The following is a 26,054-nucleotide window of genomic DNA, read 5'->3' on the forward strand; positions in this document are numbered from 1 at the left end:
GATAATGGAGCTGGTGGACATAGCTCCTTACCTTGGCAGTGTCCTTCCCTGACCATGATGTAGCCCCGGTCACACTCGCAGTGGTATGAGCCCTCCGTGTTGCTGCATCGCCCACCACTGCACACCTCGGGCTGCTCACACTCATCTAAATCTGAAAACGTATAGGATGGTCCTGAGTCAAAGCCAGGAAGGGGGTCCTGAAGCATCCTTTCCGGAGGCCACGAACAAAGTTGCTTAGGCAAGGAAGACACATCTGCTGCAGTTGGATTGCTTAAAGGGATTCCTAGGTCATCTCTTACATTGGTCAGACTCTGGGGACCCAAGTACACTGATACCCCACATGGCTCTAAAGCCCAGTCTTTGTCAGCCCCCCTCGGCCTTGGTCAGCCACCCCCCCCATCCCCTTCCTTGGCTCCTTGCTGCCTCTAGTCCTACTAGTAGTTTGGCCCGCAAACCTGACCCTAGCCCTGCTGTATCTTCCCACACTCGTTGTTCTGTGTATACCAGAAAGTCCTTGAACTCATAGAGACCTCCCGAGTGCTGGGATTAAAGGTGAACAGCCCTTGCTATAAATCTTAGCTATGGTAGGTTCCCGTGAGTCCAGCTTCCAAACCTCTGTTCACACGCAAACCTCTGCTGGGAGTGTCTTTCCCTTCCTGATGACCCGCAGAGTCCCTAGTCCAGACTCAAACCGTGCCTCAGTACCAGCTCTGCTCTATGTGACTACTCCCGGGCTCCACCATCAAAGCCACCAAAACCTCTCTAGCACAGGTTCAGACACTTCACAGTGTCCTTGTACAGACCGAGTGAAGGCAGAGAGATGAACAAAGTGCCCGGCTGGCAGCCAACACAGAAGGAACGCTTGCTAGCATCACCCCAGCAAAAACCTTCCCCAGAACCAGCATGCTTCCACGGCAGCAATCCTCCATGAACCACTCCAGTTTGCAGTAGAGCCTCAGACAGAGCTGTCACATGCACCCTCCTCGGCCTCCTTGGAGATCCTGACCTCTAGTAAAGGCATAACCAAGAACCTTCCTGGGAATAACTCTCTGGGGAATTCAGAAATGCTGTGGGAGCTCCAGGAAGCTCTACTGCCAACGAGAAGGAAGGGGAAGGAACTCATGAGCAGGAAACCTACTGGGAATAAAATGGCTGATGCCAGCAACACTGCCTAATAAACAGATGGCACTGGGGACGGTGGTTTGTAGAGAAAAGTGGAAATGGAGACATGGGTTCTTAATACCAATGCAAAGACAGACCGGCTGGATAAATCACCCTGGAAAAGGTAACATTAGCTGTAATGTACAACATCCTTGTGACAATAAAACCACAATGCATGAAAAATAAAGCAAAAGGGGCCCAGTGATGGCTCAGTGGGCAAGAGTTTGTCACCCAGGCCTGGAAACCTGAGTTTGATCTCCAGAACCCACCTGAGGATAGAGGAGAGAAGCAACTCCACATAGTTGTCCCCTGACCTCCACATGGACACCCTTACACACATAAAACAGACACGATGTAACTGAATACACAAGGTGCACTGTAAAAGCTACAAGAAAAAGGAATAATCATACTGGAAAGCTAGCAAAAAGGAGTATATAAGCAATTCACATATAAGGAAGCTCCAAGGCCAAAGTGCAAAGAGATAAGCTTTCTAGAAGGTACGTTATTATGCAAAAAACTTAAATTTTTAATAGATAATTTATACTTCTACTTAACTTTAAGACTTGTGATAATTTATAATAATTAATTTATACATATGAATCAATGCTAGCTTAAAGTAATGAAATACTGCTTTGTGAGACTGGATGCAAAATTGGATTAGGTCCTTCAAGTGACAGCCAGTCTCCAGTGGTAGAAGCACTTCAGCTGACCTCAGGTTCCTCCCCTCTACAGCTGTTGGGGCTGGCAGAGACCTGTGGATACCAGGCTGGCCCAGGACAGAGCCTCCTGTCTGGGCCTGGCAATACCGTTTCCTGTAGCAGGTACCACTTGCCCAGGACCAGCTCCTAGGCTTATCTACAGAGAGCAGAGCCTCTGGCCACACGCAGCACCTACGCAGCTTGCTGAAGTCAGGAAAGTCCCTGTCCCTTCCCCTGGCTCTGCCACACTGCTGTCTGAGTCACTGCCTCCCCGACAGCCAGATGACACAACCATCTATCCTTAACAAACTTCTGGTGGCAGCCACTGCCCACAGGACCACGGCCAAGTACTGCAGTCTGGCACTAGAGTCACCTCACAGACTGGTCTCACCTACTGCCACTTCTGCTAACAAGCCCATACTCTAGTCACCCTGACTTCATTATTCCCAGGGCACGCTAGGCCTGCCTACAATACTGGCCTATGCAAAAATGGTTGTCTTCCTCTGGACTACTTGCTCCCTCCATTCCAGCTGCTGCTCGTAGAGGATCACGGGAAGCAAACCATGCCCTGGAGTGGGTGTGACTTCGTGTCCATGTCCAATGCTGCTATAACTAGGTATAATGTTGTGGGCATTTCAACACCCTTTTTGAAGCTTCATCTGATAAAGCATAAGGTAGGAATGAGACCCGCAGGGGTTGGATTGGTATCACAGTGCCAAGAGTGGCTGGCTCTTGGTCTAAGTGCTCATTTAATGGGAGCCGTTCGTTTTCTACCCCAGCTCAAGTAACTGCTCACGGAAACCTTCCCAAATTCTTTGCTATGTTAGTTGTTTGCTCATCCAGACCCTGAGTGGTCATTTTTCTTGGTCATCCAGAACCTTAGTACCCACTGAGTACTCATGACCCGGTTCCCTCACGTTCAGTTAGGTTGGGCTTCTCTACATCTCTTTCTCACATAATGAAATGAGAGGAAATGAATAGCTTTGGATTTTGAAGGCCAGATCCTTGGAATCAGATGTTGAGGAGACTCTGATAAAGAAAAGGTTCACAACTCCATGGCCAGTCAGGGAAACTTATGATTATGGCCAAGCAGCAGACTAGCTCTAGAAGTATGAGCCCCAAACACAGGTAGTGTAATAATTCTCAGAGAGGAGGGAAGCCTCAGTTGAGAAAAAGGCAAGACTGTAGGACATTTTTTAAAAACTGGTGATTGATGGAGAGGGGCTACCTATTATGGGCTGTACTATCTCTGGGCTGGTGGTCCTGGGTTTATAAGAAAGCAGGCTTAGCAAGCCATGGAGAGCAGTTCAGTAAGCAGCATTCCTCTGTGGCCTCTGTATTAGCTCCTGTCTCCAAGTTTCTGCCCTGTTTGAGTTCCTGTCTTGGGTTCCCTCAGAAGACTGTGATTCAGAATATGTGAGCCAAAACAAAAATAAAAAAACAAAACAAAAAAGCTTTCCTCCCCAAGGTCCTTTGGATCACGGTGTTTCATCACAGCAATAGTAACCCCGAGACACACAGGAAGCATGCTTACTGTTGAAGAATTGCCTCTCTGTGACCAGGACTTCCCTAAAAAGATCAAAGCCTGCAAGTGTCCTCACTGCTGGGCAACAGAGCTCTTGTCCCAAATACACACATGTCCCCTGGTCTGCTGAAAGTCCTCATGAGTAACCCTCATTCCACAAAAGGAAAGCTTCCTTGTCACCAGAGTCCTGGCTTTTGGTCCCCATCATCTGTCAAGTCTCTGGCCTATTGTTGGCCAAAACCACAATTCCTTGAGGCCTTTGCAATATTTTCTGGATTCTTCTTCCTCCTTATGATCTCAGCATAGTCTCAACTTCCTCCCAGACCAAGGGAGAGCTCTGTCTCTTTTCCCAAGGCTCTGCTACTCCTCAGCGTTAACACTGTGTATGCCTGGTTCCTCTTCCACCCACACTGCAGGGCCTAGCCAAGAGGTGTTCTCCTATGGCCATTTCAGGCCTAAGGCAGGTGTCGCTCACCTTGGCACTCCTGTGTGTCTCCTCGAGTTTCGAGTGTGTAGCCGGGGTAGCAGAGGCAGGAGTAGGAACCCACACTGTTGACACAGCGCCCTCTTCCTTCACAGGGGTTCCTTAGACACTCGTTGTCATCTGACCAGAAGGAGGCAGGGAAGGAGGTCATGGAGGCCAGTGTGCCTTTCTCTGAGGACATCTGCCACCAAACTGCCCTCACTAGAGGGCGGTGCTGTGTGGCATAGAAGGGGCACGAGAGCAGAGGAAGCAGAGGCAGAGATGGAAGTCGCCAAGGCTGACAGCCACAGGCCAACCTGCTGGGGCCTCTTAGGCACTAGGAGTCCTTGGTGATGACCATGCCTCCTCCCTGACCATTGTCCCCTCCTTTCCTTTCTCCTTCAAGCCCACGGCATATATTTCTCCTTTACACAAAAATACTGAGCAGGAAGGAGGACACATGATGATTTATCTTGGCTTCAAACATGTCCCCAAAGGACAGCCCAAGTGAGACCTTGATCTACTCTGCAGGCAGAAACAGGGGGACCATTTCTCCTAGAGATGTGTGCCACCCTCACAGCCTGGCACATCCTAAGGTGACACTAGTTATCTGTGTGCACAGAGAGTGTTCTAAGCTAACCAATCAAGGCACACACCACTTGGATCTTGTGCAGACTGTGACCGTGTCCGCACACTCTCTTCCTATTTGCTCCTACCATCCAGCAGACCCAGGGCACCCTGTAAATACCAGTGCAGTAGTCCTGGCTGGGGTGTAGCTTGTAGCCAGGGCTGCAGACACATCTGTATCCATTTGGGAGGCTCACACAGGTCCCAGGGCCACAGACGTTGGCGGCTCCAGCAAAACATGGATCAAAGCCTGTGGAGGTGGAGCAAATAGAGGTTAGCAGGGTGGAGCATGCATGAAGGCCATGGAGCAGGTTAGGTTCAGTGGCCTCAGAAGCCCACTAGAAGCCCACCCACCCTTAGAGGGCCCTCTCAGGCCAACAGATCAAGTGGCTTCAGAAGACTTATGGGACCTGTGCCTGTTCTCTGAGCCCATTTGCATACATGCTCCTGACAGAGACCTGATGGCTTCTAGTAACCCATATTCCCTTCAAACGACCTTCATATCCTCACCCTCAACCTAAATGTGGGCACAACTCTTACCCAAAGAACCAGCACTGCCTATCCCTGGAAACTCTTACCCATCTTCTCATAGCCTGACAGGTTACACAGACTGAAGAAACTAGTTTTTTGTCTTATACCTCTAATATTAGGGAAATACTTAACACTTATAAGTGAATGAATGAATAAATGAATGAGTGAGTGAGTGAATGAACCAATAAACCAACAAGGGAACACTACTTTTATCTGTATCCACCCTGATGTATTATTCTATGGGTACATACCTAGGGCTCCCTTCCCTGCTCTCCCACACACTCTGAAAGAATCCAAAAGCATAAACAGAGTAGGTCAGAAGTAGCCCAGGTTGGTACACAGAAGGGCTTTACGGCATTGCTAATCTGCGCCGAATCGGAAGCCCGTGTACAAGGTCACCTTTGCCCTAGCCTGGTTCCAAGTTTGTACTAGCGGTCCTCAGCCAGATTTCAGATGTCACTCAGTGAGGCTAAAAGAAGGCAGGGCAGAATCTGAATCAGACAAAAGACTGAAGCTGCTGCTGGTGGCCCTGTCACCAGCACAACTGAGGGTTACTGCAGGGGGCGGGGCATCCTGGCTTCACTGACCCCTCCTCCAGGAATATTTCTGCTGTCAGTCTCAACACTCTCTAGTTGAGCCTCTTGTACTCAGCTCTTCCTGCCTGCTTGGAAGGAGAGGCTTCCTGGAGTCTCAGTGGACTTACTCTGAACTCTGGGAAAGGTCAGTGGAGGATTCTCAGGAAAGCCATTCCCCAGGCTTTCTCTTTTCACTGGAGGAAGTCCAAAGAGCTCTAGCCACCCTTGACTCCTACTCAAGGTGACCCTCTAGCTAAGAGCACAGCTAGCCCCTAGAGAGGGCAAGCAAGAGGGCACACAGGTCAGTGGTGACAATATTATACAATGGTAGCCTTGCTTCTCCTGAACCAAGTTCTCAGACAATGAGCCTTTGTAGAAGGCACATTCCACAGCCAGGTGGGTTTGCCAGAGATCTCCCCCACGCTGCCCCTCATTACTATGGCTGACCAGAGGGAGTCAGATACTAGCACTGGACATTTAAACAACCTTGTGCAATATAACTCAGTCTCTTTCCCCAAAACACTCCTCCCATGGGCAGGTAGCTGCCACTGACAGGGACCTCACTGCTTCATCCTCTTTCACCCCAACTCCTACTCTATGAGCACCCCTTTCTTCAAGAAGGCTCCCCTCTCCCTAAGATACTCTAGGAAGATCCATGGCTTTCCCAGGAATCTTCTGAGTAGGGCCATCTCGCAAAAAGACATTATAGCCCAGGCAGGGCCCCTGTTTTTACTAGGTAGGCTTTGTGCCCCTCTGTAAGAGCAAGCCAGAATCATAGCTAGGTCAGAGACTACTCATCTGGCTAAGGTAGCAAGAAAAAAACTCCACTAACAGACCTGCCTTGAACTCTGGTTCTGGGCAATCATATCTCCCAGAAGTAGTAACAAAGAGCCTCCAAGGGCTGCTGTAGCTACCTGGGGGACTGTGTGTCACCAGTACATCACTGGAAGGAGTCACTTGCTCTTCTGATGGACTCTCCGGAATGCCCTGTCCAGGCAATGATGGGGTTGGTCTTCCAGTGGCATCCCCTGGAGAGGACAGAAGGGAGGAAGTACAGTCCATTGGCTGGCAGTGGCTCTTCAGTATTCCCTGATGGTCAGACTCCCAGAACCAAAAGTGTCACCTAGGCTCCCACTATCTACCCTCTCTTTGACATAGCTGCTCTCCTCCCCTCATAGTAGAAGAACCCGAGGAGTGTAGAAATGACTACATGTCTAAGCTCCCTGGAGAGAGATGCAGTCCCATCTCCGGATGCCTAATTTAACATTCCCTTGCTTTCATTTTAATTTAACATTCCCTTGCTTTCATTTGTAATGCATCTTGAAGCTTACAAAACGTTGCTGCAAACACGAGCATCCAGTTGCCATGGGTGATAGCAGGTAACACATTCACATCACACCAGGGAAAGACCAGCATCTTTGATTCTGAGCTCAGCTCTAGTGAGAGGTCAGCTCAAAGTCAAGAGGTAGAATGAGGCCCATGGAGGAAAGAGCCCTGAGGCCCTACAAGCTGCTACATCAGCTACCTCCTCCTCTTTGCCCCATGTATGTGCTAAATGGCCTGAATAACATCATGAGGTTAAGAAAGAGTTTGGTCAATAGGAAAACATTCGCAAAGCATTGTGTGATCTAACCTCACAACCCCTTAGGGAATTAGGGTGGGTTCCCGGAAAGAGCACTCACACGTCATATCATCACACCACCTCCGATTTGAGCCCCATGGGTCAGTTTATGGGTAGCCATTCCATGGCTAAACTAATGTCTCTCCTATTTCTTCCCCTTGGAAGCTTCTAGGAGGAAGAACTCACCTGGTACCCGGGCAGGTAGGTGGGGAGCACTGGTTGTAATCTGCGCAGAAATGAAGGTTATTTGAGGGGCTCATCTGTTACTCTTAGGACATATTTCTTCCTCACTTACCCCATCTCCTTCCTGTTCAACTCTCTCAGTGAGTGAGTTTTCGCTGCCGGCATGTATTCTCTAGGCATTTTCTATCCCCAATCTTAACCGATCAGCTCCACCTTCCTATCAGTTACAGCGGTTAAATGTGTGTCCTGTATCAGCTCAGTGCTGGCCACACGGCGGAACTCTAGCATGTTTCAAGGCTACAATCCTCATGTCACAGATGGAGTGACAGAGATTAACTAGATCATCCTGGGCCACGCAGCCAGTGTGTTGAAGCCAGGAGCTACCTTTGGTGTTGCTCACCACAGCTATGGACAGAGACAGATGGGGCACAGGAAGCAAAGAGGAATGCCAGGGGACAGAAAGGCACTGGGACATTGCTGGTACTGTGAAGACAGACAGCGGAAGCTTTGATCTGGGACAGTTCTGGTTCTTTCCTTTGTTTGCCTTTTGTTTTCTTTTGTTTCTGAGACGGGGTTTTCTCTGTGCGCCCCTGGCTGTCCTGGAACTCACTTTGTAGATCAGGCTAGCCTCTAATTCAGAGATCTGCCTGTCTCTGCTTCCCAAGTACCAGGTTTAAAGGTGCAAGGCACCACACTTGGTTTCAGCACATCATTCTTAAGCAGGGAAGCAAGGTTGCTGGAGAAGCAGGGCATGGAGACAGCTTAGCAAGAGATGAGCAGGAGCCAGAAGACTGGAATGGGACTGGAGAAGCATAAAGCAGATTCAGTCTTCAGGAGGCGTTCGGAGATGCTCAGTCTCAGATGCCCATGGACATTCTGGGACCAGGGAAGAGAGCCAGATGCTTTCTCCTCAGTGAAATGGTTTGAGATGCTCAACAGCTATGCGTCTGCTTTCCCACCAGCTCCTCCCAGAGGGCATATGTTAAACAAGCTCAGAAAACGTGCCAGATTCAGGACCAGCTCTAGTTTCCATGCACAGCGCTCAGGTGTGAGTGACAGCCAGGGCTAACTACACAGTCGAATGGGTCCTTGATTCAACTTTGCGATCTCTCCAAGTAAAATCCGATATCGGGTCCACCCTTTTCTTCTGCTGTCAGGAGGCTATGCCTGGAGTCTAAGGTATTCTCCAGTTACCCTCATCCAACTCCCTGGCTGGAAGGCTCACTCACCTGAATAGCCCGAGAGTCACCTGGGAAAAGAAGACAAGATGAGCTCCAGGAGGGGAGGCAGAGGCTTTTGCCCTCCGTGTGGGTCTGCTTCCCAGTCTGTCCTCCTCCCTACATCCCCAGCAAGATGAGCAACACCTAGAGTGCAACTCTTTTTACCTGCCTTGGCATGTCCACTCCCTTTTGGAACGGACCCAAGGCTAGAGAGCATTATAGGTAAACCCAGCTCACCTCTCAGTTGGAGAAAGGAAGTCCCCTGCATTCCAATGGCAGGAGTCCCCATCCCCCACCCACCATCCCCCTCAGACCCATAACAGACCTCCTCCCTCCTGTGTGCCCAATCACTGGTGGGTTACCCACCATCCTCTCTGCAGGGGGCTGTAGACTGAGGGAGAAGTTCTAAGAAGGGAGTGAGTTGCCTTTCACTGGACTAGTGTCCTGTGTCCATGGCTGCTGAGTTTGGGCCTCACTTTTGTACCCCAGATTCTTGGCAATCTCCTAGTTTACTTGGTCCTATTCCCTTCCTGGTCTCCTGTACCGGGTGACCTGGGCATGACCCCGTTGTTCTCTGGAGTACTGGCTAGAGACCTCAAATGCAAACTCTTTCTAGCCCACACATTCTAGCCTCAGGCAACTGAGTGGGAGTTACTGTTCTGAACCTAAGGCCCCTGGGCAAGGAACTGGTAAGAAAAGGAGTCAGATACCTTTGTCAGGGAGGGTCTCAGCCTCAATCCAGGTAGCGGTGGCTGCCAGGAGTGCTTGCCTCTCTGCTGCCCCAGGTGAGGGTCCGCTGCTCTGCTGTGTCTGTTCCCTTAAGGGGCTAGCCAGTTCCTCTTCCTCTGCTTTCCTCATAGACAGGCGGATGTCTGAGCTTGAGTAGGTGTAGCCATGGCCGGCAGGGCATATCTCCCTGAAGGCTTCTAAAAAAAAATACAACAGAAGATTAACTGAGCCATGTCATTCTTGTAAGAAGCCAGGGTCCCCTTCCTTCCCCCAAGGAGACAAGAGACTGTGGCTTCAAAGAGAGTCCCTGGTGTGGAATACAAAAGGTAGATGGAACTTTCCCCACTTGAAGGAGTCTACCCAGGTTGGGAAAGTAGTCACTGACTTTGAGGAAGTATCCTGACGGTCAGGACTGGGCGCAGGATGGGGTTACCTGTGCCAGGCAGGGGGCATTGTTCACAGTTGCTGCCCCAGGCTTTGCCCACGCGGCTGCAACAGCATATCTGCTTGGTGATCCGTTGTACCAAAGGCAGGGTGCAGGTGTCAGACCCCAGTGACCGGTAGCAGAGTCCCTGTTGCATGGAGACAGCCTTGTCCGCTGCAACAGACAGGGCATGTGGGGATGGGCAAGTAGTCAGTGGAAGGAAAAAAGGACAGAAGGCCGTGGATAGAGGTGTGGTCAGCCACAGGCACAGGGACTAGCCTGACTCATGTCTCAGCCTGGAAGTTCAGCAGGAATGGCTGCAGCAGAAACTCCCACATCTCCCCATGATGTCTACCCAGTGAGGCCCTAGGTTCAAACAGGAAGTGTGAGAGCAGGACCTGGGAAAGAAGTTGTCTGTCTCCGCCTGCTGCCTTCAAAGTGTTTAGGAAAGACGTTGGTCCTGTGTGCTTCAGGATGAGCAGAGGGCAGTGTGCTCTGGTCCACAAGGCCTCACTGGGAAGATGGGATGAGGTGAGAACCAGAAGCTTGCCATAGAGCGTTGAGGACAGAGACCTCATTTGGGTCATCTTTGTCACTTGGAGTCATCCATGTGTCTGGTGTATATGCTTGCTTAATAATTCAAGTAGAATCGATGCATGGATGGCTCACTTAATTAAACAGCTGAGTACTCAATCTGGGGCTGGATGAATAGCCCAATGGTAGAGTCCTTACCTAACATGCCCAAAGTCCTGGATTTCATTGCTAGTACTACACATAGACACACAGACAGGAAGACATATACACATATATACAGCAGACAAAAATAAAAACCCCACCGAGTCCATGGATCCTGTGTCTACAAAAAAATTGAAGACTGAAAAAAAAAAAATCTCTTGCTTAAAATCTCAGTGGGAAAAGATACAGCCAACTAGTTTGAAAGAGTCTTAAGTCTTAAGAGGGTCAACCACACTGTCAGAGGGCAGAATGGGGTAAAGGGAGTGACAGTCAAAGTTCAGATGTAATGATTCTGAGGAGCCCTGGTCAGTTCGATGATCTGCTTCCTACTGAGCTGAGCTATGTATCTCCTTGGGCCCAGCTTCTCTACCTGCAGAGCAATGGTGGGCTATGCTGTAGACTGCAGACACTGGGGTCTGCCTGGCACGTGTGCCAATGCTATAGAAAAGCACTCTGACTCACCCCTCCCCCTCCTCTGCAACACTTCCTGACTGAAGGACTGAAGGTCATACTCCTTGGTCATACCCAGTGGTCCCATTGATTGGGACACTTTTAGCTATGGCCTTGTTGGAGGAAGTGTGTCACTGTGGAGGTGGGCTTTGAAGTCTCATATATGTTCAAGCCACGCCCAGTGTGGCAGTCTCTCCCTGCTGTCTGCAGATCGGGACATAGAATTTACGGTTCCTTCTCCAGCACCATGCCTGCCTGCACACTGCCATGCTTCCCACCATGGTGATAAGGGACTGAACTTCTGAAACTATAAACCAGCCCCAGTTAAATCTTATCCTTTATAAGAGTCGCTATGGGCATGGCGTCCCTTCACAGCAATAGAATACTGACTAAGACACAAGTCTTCTTCACATGGTCATGGAGATTAAACGGAGCAAGGCACACAAGCACTGCAAGACCCTGACAAAGGTCAGGGGCTAAATACTCATCCATTAGTCCCTGAGCCCTGCATCCTCAGGTGCAGCCTCTGCCTTCAGTTGGCACTTCCCTCAGACTACTGTGGGGACAGGCTCTATGCCTTTGAATCAGGAAGCTGGACCAGCATCTTGAGACTTCCTTACCATGTAGGAAGTCATTGACTTGTTTTCTCCATTGGCAGGAGAATGAATCCTTGGAGGAAGGGGAGAGAGGAGCCCTAGGATGGGAGAGAAACTAAAGACAGAGTCCCCTGCTTCTCTCCATATTCCTTTATCAGAGTGACTTCCAGGCGCTTTAAGGTCAGATGTTAAGCGAACTCTCTGATAAAGAAACGTTTGTTCTGTTTTTCAAGCCAAGGTTTTGCTATGGAGCTTTGGCTGGCCTGTTTCCAGAGTGCTGGGGTTAAAGGCATGCACCACTGTGCCCAGCCCAATAAAGGAATCTTAAGTGGCCTGGTAAAGGAAAGACTATAAGGTCCTCAGGGCCTTGATTACATATCATTGCTACCACAAATAAACTGACATGTTCCCCCAATCCAGGCTCTTACTCTCTGGGCTCTCACTGTCTCCTATCCCTAAAGTCAGATTCAGATCTTTCTTCATGCCACTACCTCTGGGTGGCAGCATAGTCTGGTTCCTCCCCTGGCCTTCCCAGACCCAGTAGCAGGCCAGAGTGCTCTGTGAGCTAGAAGGAGCCTTGTGCCAGAGGTCTTTGGGGACGGCTTTTATTCTGTTCTAGTCAGACCTGTTTTCCTAAGAAAGGCCCCACATGGGCTGTGATGTCAGCTCTACTGCCTGGGGTATGAGGAAGGACCTGGCAGCATGGGCCTCTCTCAGCTGGAACCACAGAGGTCACTGGGAACAGTACTGCAAGGGTTTACAAGCCGTGTGCACACATTCACTATGTAAGGTCACACAACTCATGATATGTGTGTATTCATGGTCATGGAGATGCATACAAAAAGAACCATGGAGTAATGTAAAGGCATTGGGGTGGGGTAGTAACCACTCTCCCATAGACAAATGAATACTCCTTTAAATCATCTAGGGACTGGAGAGATGGCTCAGTGGTTAAGAGCACTGGCTACTCTTCCAGAGGATCAGAGTCTGAATCCCAGCACCCACCTGGCAATTGATGACCACATATAACTCCAGTTTCAGGGGCTCTAATGCCCTCTTCTGGCCTCTGCAACACCAGGTACACAGTGCACTGACATACATTCAAGCAAAACATCTATACACATAATTAAAAAAAATATCACTTAGCAGCCATGTAATCTGGTTGCTAAACTTCGGTAGTAGTTTAATTAGCAGCTACAGCTCACCCAGACACTTCAAGGTGGCAGCACACACCTTCAAAGACAATGAGACAAGCAAACAGGACAGAAACGATCAGAGAGAAAAGCAAAACAAAAGCCAGAAGATCTGAATCACAAAATAGTTTTAGAAGAGAAGACAGGATTTGAAAGTGAGGCTGTAATCTCCAGACCCAGCAGGACACACGGATACGTTTTGTGCATTGGTCCAACTCCAAGCCGATAGCCACTGGCTCTGAGCATGAGACCATGAGGTCTGGGGACCTTTGCCTCTCAGTCTGGACTGTGCCCCTGGAGGGTGCCCCTTGCCCCAAGCCCCACCATCACTCACAAACACAGCGGCTCCTCGATGGATCCAGCATGAGGCCAGGCCCGCAGGTGCACAGGTAGCTGCCCCTGGTGTTCACGCACTCCGAGTCCTTGCACAGGCCCAGGCTCAAGCATTCATTGATATCTGCAGGGAGTGCAGAGATCTGACTGAGGCCAGATGGTTGGGAGGGAGCTGCACATATTCAGTGTGAGGTCTCTCTGGATCGTGAGAGTAACCACCCAACAATGTCAATGGAATTATTAAATAGAAAAATTACATACCATCCCACTAACTGGCACATAGTAAACCATCTTGGTTGGAAAGCTAACATTTATGGAGTGTCTACTGTATGTTTGATACTCTTTTGGTATTTGAACGTGGCCCTCCATTTAACCTGATATGTAGTTTTATCTACTTCTCATTTTATAGACAAAGAAAAGCTCCAGGAGTAACTTCCCCAGAGTAACTCGGCTCTTGGTGACTCTGGCAGGCGACTTGGGAACCAGACAAACAGCGTTGTCTGGATTGGTTTCAAGAGCTCCCAGTAGTTCTGAGGGGCATATCTGCAGGGAGCTGGAAGCAGGGAATTGGGGAGACAGTGCTGAAAATCTGGGAAGGAGGGTAGGGCCAGCAGGAGGTTAGGAAGGCACATGAGAGGTACCCCCTGCCACAAGCAGGCTGCAAGACCTCCCAAGACCAACAGAGGAACCAGTTCATTTGCATGTAAGAAAGACAATGGCTTCTTCCAGGTGCCCAAGCATCTTGTGGTGCAAATGGGAGCTCAAACCCTCATTCTCTGGGATTCAAGCATCTTGGTGACAGCACCTCTGTTGATGACAGTAATGGCTGTCACTTGGGAAGAGCACATGCTTCCAAAGCAGGGTGTAATTTAGGTAGCCAAGTGCCATCAGGAACACGTGCTCATTCTCAGGCTTCAAGAAAGTTAGCACAAGACGAGGCCCCAAAAGATGGGCACCAAGAAGACATCCTTGGTAGGATGCCCATGGAAGCAGAGGCACCCAAGAGAGGCCGCTGACAGCTGGCAGGGAAGCTGACCCACACACCTTCCGACTGAACACAAGTCTGATTTGCCTCCCTGAACTTCAGAAGCCTCAGAGTTCCTTATCGCCTTTTCTAGGCAAGCCCAAAGCATGACATAGTATCCAAGACCCTCCCAGAGCCTATGGATGAGCAGGTGGGTCTCATGAGACATTGCCACCTTCTATGTACATATAGGCTGTTTGTCCTGCGCCCCAGCCAACCCAAAGTGTCCCTTTGCTTATTCTTCTTATCTGGGAGGTCTGCTCCTGCTTCATCTGGATAATTTATGTTTACTGGCCTAGTACTACCTCTTCCAGGAAGCCTTCCTTGATCCTCCCAGCTTGGGTTGGGTTCTACCAGGGGATCCCATGCCACCCAATAAAAACCTTCTCTGGTTGTATTTATTAACTAAGTGTCTGTTCTCCTGAGTCATAGACTGGTTTGTGCCCATCACTGTGTCCTTAGCAACAGGCACAGATTGGATGTAGCACTCAGCTTTTGTACACAAATCACACCCCGGACATTTCCTCTTGTTCTCTACCACTTCAGAGAGAGGGGGATGGTGGATGTGGGTGAAGAAGTAGAGGGCGGGACACTCTGGGGTTGGAGCTTAGGAATCTTCTCAGGAGCTCTGTGGAGGACAGGCATGCTGAAAGTCTAAGAATGAAAGGCACAGAGTTCTCCTCATCCCCAGTTGTCCGGGTCCACTGTACCGAAGGGAGTTTCAAGCTGGGTTAGGCAGAGCCAGCAACAGGCACTTAGGCCTGGACCAAGCACCCTTTCTTATCCTTGAGCCAAAATCTCTTCTGAGGCTGGTACCCCACAAACAGCCACAGTTTTTTTTTTTTCTGGGGCCTCAGGGACATTTGAGACAATATTACCTTCAACTCAGTTTTATTTAAAGCCATACAGACATCTCTCCACCCAGTTGTTGAAGTCCACTGAAGTTAAGTGTCCCCAAGTACTGCTGATCCTGCCAACTCTAGAGTCACTTACCAACAGAAGGTCAGAGTTCATTATAGCTCCAAAATCAACAAAGTCACCACTCAGTCCCTCTCTGTCCAAAGGCCTGGCCCCTCTGTGGGCTCTACTGCAGGCCACCCCTGCCTCAGCTGGTCCACAGATCTGCCAGCACGGCAATATTAGGTTCAGGCTCCACCATCCTTGCTACCTGTGCCCCTCCCCCCTTGTCTCTGGCTAGGGCTGAGGAAGGTGAAAAGGAGCCCTAACCACCTAACTGTGTCCTGTTGGGAGGAGCCTAAAGAGGCTCCCACCACCTCACAGGCAGTGATAGACCACTCCTGCCTTCTGGGGTGGGTGTTTTCCCAGTATTAGCAGGCATAACCACACTTCCCTCCCCCACTCCACCCTGCTCAACCCTGGTTCTGGGTCTTCCTTACCTTGGCAGTGGCTGAGGTTCAGTCTCTTATACCCTTGAGGACACTCCAGCTGGCCATTTTCAATCACTGGGAAGGCTGAGGAGTGAAGATACAGACAGGTCTCATGGGAGGGCTTTTATCTACCGAGTGGTCACATTCTGGTTGTCCCTTGTGCTAAGTAGCTCTGGGTTCCTCAAAACATTTCCCTGGGCAGCTGTCCACCTTGCTTTCACCAAGATCCTGCTGGACAGTCTTGCCTTTTCTTTCTTTCTTTATTTTAAATGACAATATTGAGGGAATGAACCAAGCACAGAAAAGCAAGCACAGCCTTATCTGTGAGGAATCTGAAAAGGCAAACCTATGGAATCAGAGAGGGAAAGTGCCCTCATTGGAAGCTGTGGTAGAGTTGGGAGTAGTTTGGGAGTTGGTAGTCAAAGGGTGTAATTTCAGGACAGGCAATGGCTCAGCAAAAAAGTAAAAAAACTTACTTCCAAGCCTGCCAGTTTGAGTTCAAGACCTGGAACTCACATGGTGGAAAGAGAACTACCTCCCACAACTTGTCCTCTGACCTCCACACTCATGTGCTGTGGCCTGAACACACCACACAGACACATCATACATGAGTATGCATACACACACACAAGACAAACAAACAAATGAAAAAATTAAAGGTATGAATTTCACAAAGGACTGTGGTGGTTTGAATATGCATGGCCCACAGGAAGTGGCACTATTAGTAGGTGTGGCCTTGTTGGAGAAAGTGTGTCACTGTGTAGGTGGGCTTTGATCTCTTTGTGTTCAGGCCCCACCCAGTGCAGAAGAGAGCTAGTTGCCTGCAGAAGAATCTCCTCCTGGCTGCCTTTGGATCGAGATAAAGAACTCTTGGCTCTTCCAGCACCATGTCTGCCTGCATACTGCTGTGTTTCTCATCATGATGATAATGGACTGAACCTCTGAAACTGTAAGCCAGCCCCAATTAAATCTTTGCCTTTATAACAGTTGCCTTGATAAGAGTTGCCTTGGTCATGGTGTCTGCTCACAGCAATAGAACCCTAAGACAAAGAGGAGTAAGTTCAAAAGATCTACTACCTAGCATAGCAACTATAGCTAATAATGCACTACATCCTTGAAAATCACTAAAAAAGAGATTTTTAAGAACACTCATCCTTCCCTCAAATAAACACAAAAATAATTGTGTTAGTTAACATGCATATCTATGTAAAGCAATACATATGTTTTTTCTCTGTCACATGTGTATGTGGTATACATATATGTCCATGTGGGTATGACACTTTTTGTGTGTCCCTGTAGGAACAACATAGGACAGATGTAAACGTTGAATGTAGTTTTTGATTGATCTCCACCTTTTTTTTTTTTTGAGACAAAGTGTCACACTAAACTCATAGTCATCACTGGCTGACTGGTCAGTGAGTTCTAGGGGTCTGCCTGTTTTTACTCACATGACACTGGGCTTACAAGTACTTGGTGTTTGTGTTTCCTTTACACATACTATGGGTCTGAACTCCGGTCTTCATGCTTGGGCAGGAAGCAATTTACCGACTGAATCATCTCTTCAGCCCAAAGATGTTAATTAGATTAGATTAACTATGATACAATGTATTCTCATTTCAAAAGCATGCTGTTCATCATATATGTGTGTGTGCATATATATACATATATATATATTTCAATTAGAAATATATTTGGAAACCAAACTGATGTTTTATACTCATAATCCTAGCATCCAGGAGGCTGAAGCAGCAGGACCACCTCAAGTTCAAGGCCAGCCTGAGACAGAGAACAAGACCCTGTCTCACATAACAAAAAGAGTTCGTTTTTTTGTAATACTAAAAAAGCCTTTCTCACCAGGCAGTGGTGGCACATGCCTTTAATCCCAGCACTCAGAAGGCAGAGGCAGATGGAGCTTTGAGTTTCAGGTCAAGTGGTCTACAGACTGAGTTCTAGGACAGCCAGGGTTATACAGAGAAACCCTGCCTCAAAAAACCTAGACAGACAGACAGACAAATAGATATAAAAAGTCATTTTTCATCTGAGTTTGTAACACATATATAGCTATAATATATGCATTATGCAGTCTACTAATTTACATTTGCAATATAACATATGATCAAACATGCTTTATTTTTGTAACTTTATTTGGAAATGATTATGGATACACAGGAGAGATCTGAATGCATATTGGCCAACAAGGAAGTGATATCAGTATTTTGATGCTAACACACATCCTGCCTTGATTTCACAACATCCCTCTTATGCCACAGAGGCAAAAAGCCCCTATTGATACTAAATAGGAAAAGAAAGCATCTACATTGTTTTAGAGCGACAGTCCAGTGAGTGTGCCCACCTCTTGGGTTTGATCTCAACCACTGGGGTGGGGGGAGGGAGGACTGCGTTTATAATTCCTAAGCTAAGAAGTACCTGAGAGTCATGAGATTGCTCACTGATTCAACACACATGCCACCAAACTTGACAACCTGAGTCCAATCCCACAGAGCCACATGATGGAAGGCCAGAACTGTTACTCTAGCTCTGTGGGATCCAACACCCTCCACCAGCCTCCACAGGTCACTCAGGTGCACACACTAACACATAGACACATAGAGGTATAATTAAAAATGAAAAGAAGCAATGTTTAAAATGATGCGATTTTGCTGGGCAAGGTGGCTTACATCTTAACAAGGAAACAGAGACAGTCAGATCTCTGTGCGATCCTGGTCTAGACCCTCTTTCTCTCTATTAAAGATGAGGAGGAGGAGAGGGAAAGGAGGAGGGGAAGGAAGGAGAGGAGGCAGAGGAGGGAGAGGAGGGGGAGGATGGGTAGGAGTTGTACAGTCAAGTTTGAGTGTCTTGATGTTTATAGGCTTTGTTTTCAGTGCTAAAGATGAAACTCGGGGACCTAGCACTAAATTTCCTACTCCTCTTATCTTCCCTGCTTTGATATCTATCTATCTATTTATTTATTTATTTGGACAGGCTCTCTCTATGCAGCGCAGGGCAGACTCAAAAGACTCTCTGTCTGAACCTGCTTTCAGTCTCCCAAATGTTCGGATTCCAGGAGTGAGGCACCGTGCCTGACCTTACAAATGTTTTTCTAAGTGTATAGCTTAGTGGCCACTTCTCTAGACACTTAGGGCGAGGTTTGTTATCTATGGTGGCAGACAGAACCCTGCACCTCACATCTTCTTGGCCAGTTGGCTCCTGTCCTGCATGTCGGGCCATGTGTGATGGGCTGATGACAAGTCATAAGAAGTGCTGCTGTGAGCTTTTCATGATAGCTTATAGTTACGTCATTAGTACTCTCGGAAACCACAGGTTCTTAGCAGGAATTTTCTAGAGTCGCCCCTCTGCTTTGTCAGGACTGATTCAGTTAACGCCAGGCAACAAACAAACAGTAAGCAGAACAATGGGAACCACAGGAATTGTACCATGACAAAATCAAACACATGGAGATGCCAGTTGCCTGGAAACCCTATCCCAGGGCATGTTCCAAGCCAAGCAAGACGTGTGACAGTTTGACAGTGTGACAGATCAAGTGAGGACATACACTTGTAAAGCTTAATGGTTTGTTTTTGCTACTAATATATATATATGTAAGTTGAAGTTCTAATTTTTTAATGACATGATTCATCTTCTCTGAGGTAGGTTCTAAGTATGGGTTCTGAATCACCAGGAGGGAGACACAGGGATGGAGGTGAAGCTTGGGAACGTACGAGTCCCCTGGCCTGAGGCCTGGAGGTATGAGCCGAGGACAGAAGAGAGGGAGATTGAGACCACACTGTCAGGAGGAACTTGGAACACTGGCTGATTGGATGCAGGCATCAGACATTGCAAAGAGCAGAAAGTGGGAAGGAATACTGCAGAGTATTTGCCGGGGGCTAAGGAGTAACACCAGGTTAGTGCGTGTGTGATGATTGAGTAGCAAGGAGGCTGGGTCAGGCTACCCTGTCTGTTTCTCACAATAACCGTCGGGAAAGCTTCTAATCCTCATCTTACAGAGCAGGGAAGCACAGCTCAGGGAGGCAAGGAGGCTGGCAGGGACCAAGTCACCAACCAAGTCACGGTTGGATGCAGGCTTCTTGTCACAGAGGCCTTGAGTCTTTTTCATTCTGCACTGTCTCATAGAGAAAGAGAGACACCCACAGAGGCATGCAGAGAGACACAGAGACAGTGAGAGACAGAGGCACAGACAAGGAGATAGACACAAGACACAGAGAAACAGAGTCAGCAAGAGGAGGGGAGAGAAAGAGGAGGAAGAGGTGAGAAGGGGGTACCTTCTCAGCAGGTTTCAATATGCCAGAGGCCAGGGCAGCATCACATTCGAGTGGTCAGAAGAGATGTCAGGCAGATCTTCGCTTTCTGGGCAGTTGGAGGGGAGGGGAGAGCACTAGGCTAGAGCCATGAGCAGTTAGAGAACGGGACTCTGAAGAAAACAGATAGAGAGCTGAGGCATGTAAGCTGAGAGGACCTGTGAGAGTCACATGGAAGCCCAGGCTCCCTCCACAATGGAGTTCCTGCTCTATAATGAGACTTTGCTCTCAGTGGGTTGAAGAGAAAACACCAGATTAACACCACTTCCTGAAGGCAAGATTCTAGAGAAAAATAACTGCCAAGCTTCTGTCTCCAGTGGCTCTCCCAATTTCGGCCAACAGCCTCCACGTCAAACTAGGTATATCCATATCTTTCCGAAGCCTTCCAGAACAACTCATAAGGGGAGCGTTCCTTCTGTGAAACCAAGTCTAGCATAGGTCTTGAGAAAGCAGAAAAATCTCCTTGGGAGAAGGAGCAGAAGTTCAAATGGCCAGGAGGCATGGGGTGAAAACCCAGCAGCCATTGAACTGTGTGACTCATGGTGTGGGGGGGTGAAGGCGGCAGGTGTTCTTCTTGCACATTCCCAGGCCACCAGCCTTCCCTGCTCATTGCATTTAACATGTGTTGTGGCCACTAGTGTGCTTGTCTAAATCCTTCCCAGCATATAAACTCTGTGAGGACAGGGACCCAATCTCTAGCGCCAAGCCCCAACCCTGTTGCAAGCTGGGCACTCCCACCAAAAGGAAACAAGTAATAACAGCATCCTGAAACAGATTTGCTGCAGGGGAGTCCCTACTTTATGAAAAGGCTTTACATAGCAGCTTATTTAACCTCATAGCAGCACATTTTGTTATGAGGGGTACTTAGTAAATTTGCTCCATTTCACAGACACTAGAAACATGCTTAATGTCACCCAGTGGGTGGATGGAGCTGGCATTCTGAATGCTGGAAGGCTGGCTACGGCGCATCTACTGCTTCAGAAAAACAAATAGGTGACCCCACGACAAGCCTTGGGCACTGTGTTCAGAGAAAACTCTGGGGTCTAAGGGAGGCTTTAGGAAGATATCAGCCCAGCAGGTCCCAGGGATCGTCCCCCACTGTTTTTGTGTTTGTTTGTTTTGTTTTGTTTTGGATCAGGAAGAGGAACTGGAAACAAAGTGTGGGGTAGACAAGAGGCCAGAAGGTCTCATCAGATGTTTGATAAGAGCACAAAGTATTGAATCACCCACCACTCAGAGTTATCAGAGGAAAATATGAAGAGCTTGTCTTCATCCTTGGGGCCACACCGGGTCAAGGACATAACCATGACTCAGAGGGAGGAGGGTGTGATCTGCAGCTCTGGATAGAGAAAGCAGCTACAGGTAGGTGGCTGGAGAGATGGCTCAGAGGTTAAGACCACTTGCTGCTCTTCTAGATGACCCAGGGTTGATTCCCAGCATCCACAGGGCAGCTCACAACCTTAACTCCAGCCCTAGGGGACCCAGCACCCTCTTCTGGCCTCCTTGGGTACTACATGCATGTGGTGCAAAGACATCCAAGCAGACAAAACACACATAAGCATAAAAATAGAGACATTGCCTATGGTGACTCTAGTAGAGATGTCAATGTCAAGGACATGGGGAGCTCTGACACCTGACAGGGCCAAAGTATCTCTTGAAGGTGTAGCCAGAATCCACCCAAGGTCTATAACATCTAAAGCATGTAGGGTGGGTGTGGATAACTTTTCTGCTGTAGGAAGAGGTCAGTGTGCCTCTGGACATTTCTGGTCACTGACCTTGCCCATCTCTTTGCCCCAGACTTGCAAACCTCACAGGTGGGGCAGAGGGACAGAGAGCCCCTGGCTGCAATCTCTCTTACCATCCCAATTCTACCCTTCCTTCAGCTGCTGGGACTCCCTAGGAGGCCTCAACAAAAATTAATTGCTGGAGACAGTTTTGGCCCTGGTTCCCCAAGCAGAGCTGGGAGAAGACGGTGGAGACGTGTCTGGTCATGGGGCTATTTACATTACACTCCTGATCTCGGCCATCATGACAAGGCGCCCACAACGGGGACGTATGGACGATTCCTGATGCATAAATACCCCTCCCCAGAGAATGGACTCATATTTGGCATAGGGGTGGATTTCTGAGCTGGCTGGAGCCTTGTCCCACAACTGCACCCTCAGGTGGGTGGGTATGCAGAAGGGGAGCTTCACTCTTCTAGTAGAGATGGGGTGGGAGCCCAGGAAGACCAGGGCAGCCAGGGTAATCAGGCACACAACTAGTTCCTGGCTTCACTATGATTTGGAGCACATTTCCTATTCTCTTTTAGCCTGTGGTTCTTCATCTGTAGAAGTGAAGACAGAAACTTAGTTTGCAGGAATAGGGTGACATGAAGATTTGCTTTGCTGAAATGATAAATGCTGGGTGAAAGCTCATCCTTCCCCTGTCTCCATCTTCCTTCTTCCCCTTCTTTCCCCTACTATGCCCTTTCCTTCTCTTCCCCTCCCCTTCCCCTTCCTCCCCTCCTTCTCATTCCCTCTCCTCCCTTCCCTCCCCTCCCCATCTCATCCCTCCCCTCTCTCTCATTCTCTCCCCTCCCTCCCCTTCTCTTTCCCTCCCCTCCCCTGACCTGCCCCTTTCTTCTTTCTCCCTTCCCTCTTTCCCTTTCCTTCCTTTCTCCCCACACCCCATTCCTCTCTCCTCTCCTTCTCTTCTCACTCCTCCCACAGTGTTTTATCACAGCGACCAAAAAGTAACCAATACAGATGATGGCAAGCTCTTCCCGTGGAGTTAACACAAGCTCTAACTGAGCCTGTGAGCCCAGAGCACTATATTGATACATTTTTAGCAATAGTCATATTGCCCACAGTTAGGACTTTCTCTTTGCTCAAGTGCCATGGGACCTCTCAATGAGAATGGACACTTCCCTCAAAGACAGCCCCTATCTGTTTCCTCAGAGGCAGGAGGGCCAGTGTCACCATAAAAAGCAAGTTAGAGAGAGCTCTTCACAGAGCCTGGCTCACACAGATTCCACCATGCTCCAGCCCCTCCTGGGGTAAGACAGAAATGCCACATAACATGGCCCACCCCTGCAAGGCAGAGAGGGAGCTAGCTAAGCCTGGGACATAATTCCCAGATGGCTTCAAATCTCTTGGAAAAAGCTCGCAGAACAACACCCAGCCAGAGACAATACTTTCTCAGCCTGACAGGAATTCAGTAAGTCCCATTTCACTAGGACAGGGGACTAGTGTCTCAACCCAGGTCCTGGAGAATGAGAAAACCCTACCCCAGTGCAGCTGAACTGTTCCCCAAGCAGAGGCCCTCCAGTGTGGTAGATGCCTGAGCTGGAGCCCCAGAAACCCACCCACCGACAGTGAACAACAGAGAACCAGAAGCAGGAGTCAGAAAAAGACCTGAACTAAGGGTATAGGATTCCATGACAACCGGGAAGCTTAGTAACCACTACAATCCAAAGGCCTACTAAAGGTACTGAATGAGCAGCTGCTACCGTAGCAAAGACAATGACAATACCATCACTGCTGCTGTGACTTGCCTCAAGGCTCTCTGCCCCAAGCCTCCTCTGCAACCCTCTCAGACCCAGCTCTCCTCAGGACTGACATCACAGAACTACCCGAATTCGCATTCAACCTCCCTACCGGACAAAGGTTTTGCTCTGTGACACACCAATACATCTTCAACCATGTGCACCACCCATATCCTCTCAAGTTAAGCTACTGCTCCACCTCCAAAACACCTGTTCTTGATGGGTCTGCCTCTTGCAGGGAGGTGTGTGGATGTACAGTGTCTCTAACGTTGGGCATCCATAGCTTTTAGTAAACAGTACCCTTTTTAAATTTTGAGTTGAGTACTACTTTCCAGAAACATCTACCCTTTTGGGGGTTTTTGTTTGTTTTGTTGTTGTTTTGGGCTTTGTTTTTCTTTCTCTTCAGGATCCCCCAGAAACAGTATACCTTCTTCTCTATGGGACAAATATCCAAGGTCCCTCCATTAATTCTTAGGTCTGAGTTACATGTTGAGTTCCCTGCCTGCCTGCCAATTTTGATGAGCATGGTCCTCCATGTACAAGTAACTCATGAAATACAAGGCTAGTGTGCAGACTCTTAGAATGGCCTTCCAGTTTAGTTGCCTAGGCTTGTCTGTCTCAGGCAGGCCCAAGTCTCCTCAGAATGATAAGATCTGGGTCAGCCAAGGATTAGACATACTGTGCTTCAAGTTCTAGCCTCTTTTGTCCTTACTCTGCCATCTTAGAAAAGTTCTTCAGCCTCCTTGGAGCTCAGTTTCCCCATCTGTTAAATGGGCTTTAAGATCCTCAACTTGTGCTTGTACGACCTAAACAAGACAACGCAGGTAGAGACAGCTCGGTAAGTGGCAGGCATTATTGATCATGAGATGCTGCCTTTCTTGAAGGAGAGAGGGACAGAGTCTGCAGTCCCTGGAGAATCAGGGAGGGGGCCAGGGTTCTGAGATAAACTCATTCCAGGCCAGGCAGATGGAAAGACAATCTCGTGGCGAACAGCTGGAACCCACCATTGCAGGTCTGGAGCCAAGTGCCAACTCCACCCGTTCCAGCAATGGGGCCTTGGGGTTGACATAGCAAGTGCCAAGCCTGATGAGGCAGCTGCCAACTTTCCAGTTAGCCCAGATGTCTGTCTTATACGGAAACTCAAAAATATGGCCTCAATCAAAGTGGCTCTTGAGAGCGGTGTGTTCCTAGAGTCTGGCAGGACACTGAAGAGACTCTGGGCTGGAACACTGACTAATTCCCAAGGGGTCAGAAAGGCAGGGATTGGGCTAAATCCCAGAGGTCACTGGGGGACATCTTGTATTCCTCATTCTGAGGGAGAGGAGAGGAGGGAGCCCCAGTGGGTCTAGTATGACTTTTGGAGCCATCTTCTTGAGGATTGGGGCTCTGAAATCTTTCTGGAAGGAAAGAGAATCATCCATGCCATTGGAGCTGAACCTTCAAGGCGGCCCTTTCGTTATTAGAAACAGTGGCATTCTAATGACTAAATTCAACAGTCAGACTCAAAACCTTGAAAGACCAGTTTGACCATACATGGGGGAAGCTATGAAGCCATGGTCCTAGGCTGTCCATTCTCTTGCTCCCATCGTGACTTGACTCTGCTGGGGAAGACAAAGTTTTGCACAGGAGACATGGTCCCATTTTTATCAGAGGAGGAATAAAAGCAAAGCCATTAAGGCTGAGAATGTTCTAGAATCCAGAAGTTCTGCTTTTCTTGCCAAGCAGCCCCCAAACTCATCCAGCAGCTTCTTTTGTTCTTCAGTGCTTACCCAGTAGCTCATTTGTCATGCCCACTTAGAGAAACACCCCTGCCAGCCCTGGGGTAAGGCACTGAGGTAGATGTCCTGGCAAACTGTCAGCACAAACAAGGCTCCCCAACGTCTTGCCCCTTCGCCGTACAGTGCCCAGCTACACTTTTGTGTGTTTGAAATGTTTACGTTGCCCCGGTCTTTGTTAGTTCTTGCTCAGCACGCTGGAATGTTTGCCATCCCGGGGTCCCGGGGTCTGTACCCAAAAGTACAAGGTGGGGGCACCACAGAGATGGAGGGAAAGAGCTGAGTTTTAAGTGTGCACATGGAGAGGTTCATTCTGTGCTCTGCACCAAAACATACACCAAGCACCGCCATTTACACGGAATGCAACGGATCCAGAGAGCTTGTCCCATGCCCACTGTGGGTGAGATCCAGGCCCTGCCTGGTCAGAGCTGGCCAGCTCCATTGGGATTGTGGTCCTTGGTCAACTTGTGTGATAAGCTCATAAGACTGGTACACAGCCCACACCATGAAGTGTGGGCCTTCTCATCCATTCCCACCTTCCAAGTGAGGACATCCTTCAGAAGTGGTTCCACGGTCACTGCGCACACCCGTCCCTGCTAAGAGGGACAGGCTAAGGCGCCTTCAGTAACCACAGCAATCCCCACAGCCTGCATCTCTGCATCCTGAACAAGCAGGATCCTGCGCTCCTGCTTATGTCCCACAACCAGTAAATCGGACATTGAAGTGATGACTATGGGGTCCAGAGAAGTGGCTCAGCAGTAAATGTTTGCTGCCAAGCCCAGTGACCTGTGTTCAGTCTCTGCAGTTCACACTGTGGAAGCAGAGAACCAGCTCCTGTAAGTTATCCTCTGACCTACACACACACACACACACACACACACACACACTAAATAAATTAAAAGTTTAAATTTTTTAAATGAATAATTTAAGGTGCTCTATATTTTCCTTCCCACTAACATCA

The 26,054-nt window shown here is 48.8% G+C and overlaps 1 protein-coding gene across 1 annotated transcript in view; it reads right to left on the reverse strand.

The window, feature by feature from the left end:
- Positions 1–26,054, reverse strand: part of LTBP2 (latent transforming growth factor beta binding protein 2) — an 89,637-nt gene that overhangs the window by 15,236 nt on the left and 48,347 nt on the right. The window contains exons 9-18 of the mRNA XM_080928537.1: positions 15,486–15,560; positions 13,066–13,188; positions 9,767–9,931; positions 9,315–9,530; positions 8,614–8,633; positions 7,388–7,427; positions 6,495–6,608; positions 4,596–4,724; positions 3,860–3,988; positions 32–151 (exon numbers count right to left, since the gene is read on the reverse strand). Coding sequence (XP_080784663.1) covers positions 32–151; positions 3,860–3,988; positions 4,596–4,724; positions 6,495–6,608; positions 7,388–7,427; positions 8,614–8,633; positions 9,315–9,530; positions 9,767–9,931; positions 13,066–13,188; positions 15,486–15,560 — 1,131 coding nt within the window. The remainder of the gene's footprint in view (positions 1–31; positions 152–3,859; positions 3,989–4,595; positions 4,725–6,494; positions 6,609–7,387; positions 7,428–8,613; positions 8,634–9,314; positions 9,531–9,766; positions 9,932–13,065; positions 13,189–15,485; positions 15,561–26,054) is intronic.

This window comes from Micromys minutus (genome assembly GCF_963924665.1).
Source record: "Micromys minutus genome assembly, chromosome: 1".
In the NCBI taxonomy this organism is placed as follows: domain Eukaryota; kingdom Metazoa; phylum Chordata; class Mammalia; order Rodentia; family Muridae; genus Micromys; species Micromys minutus.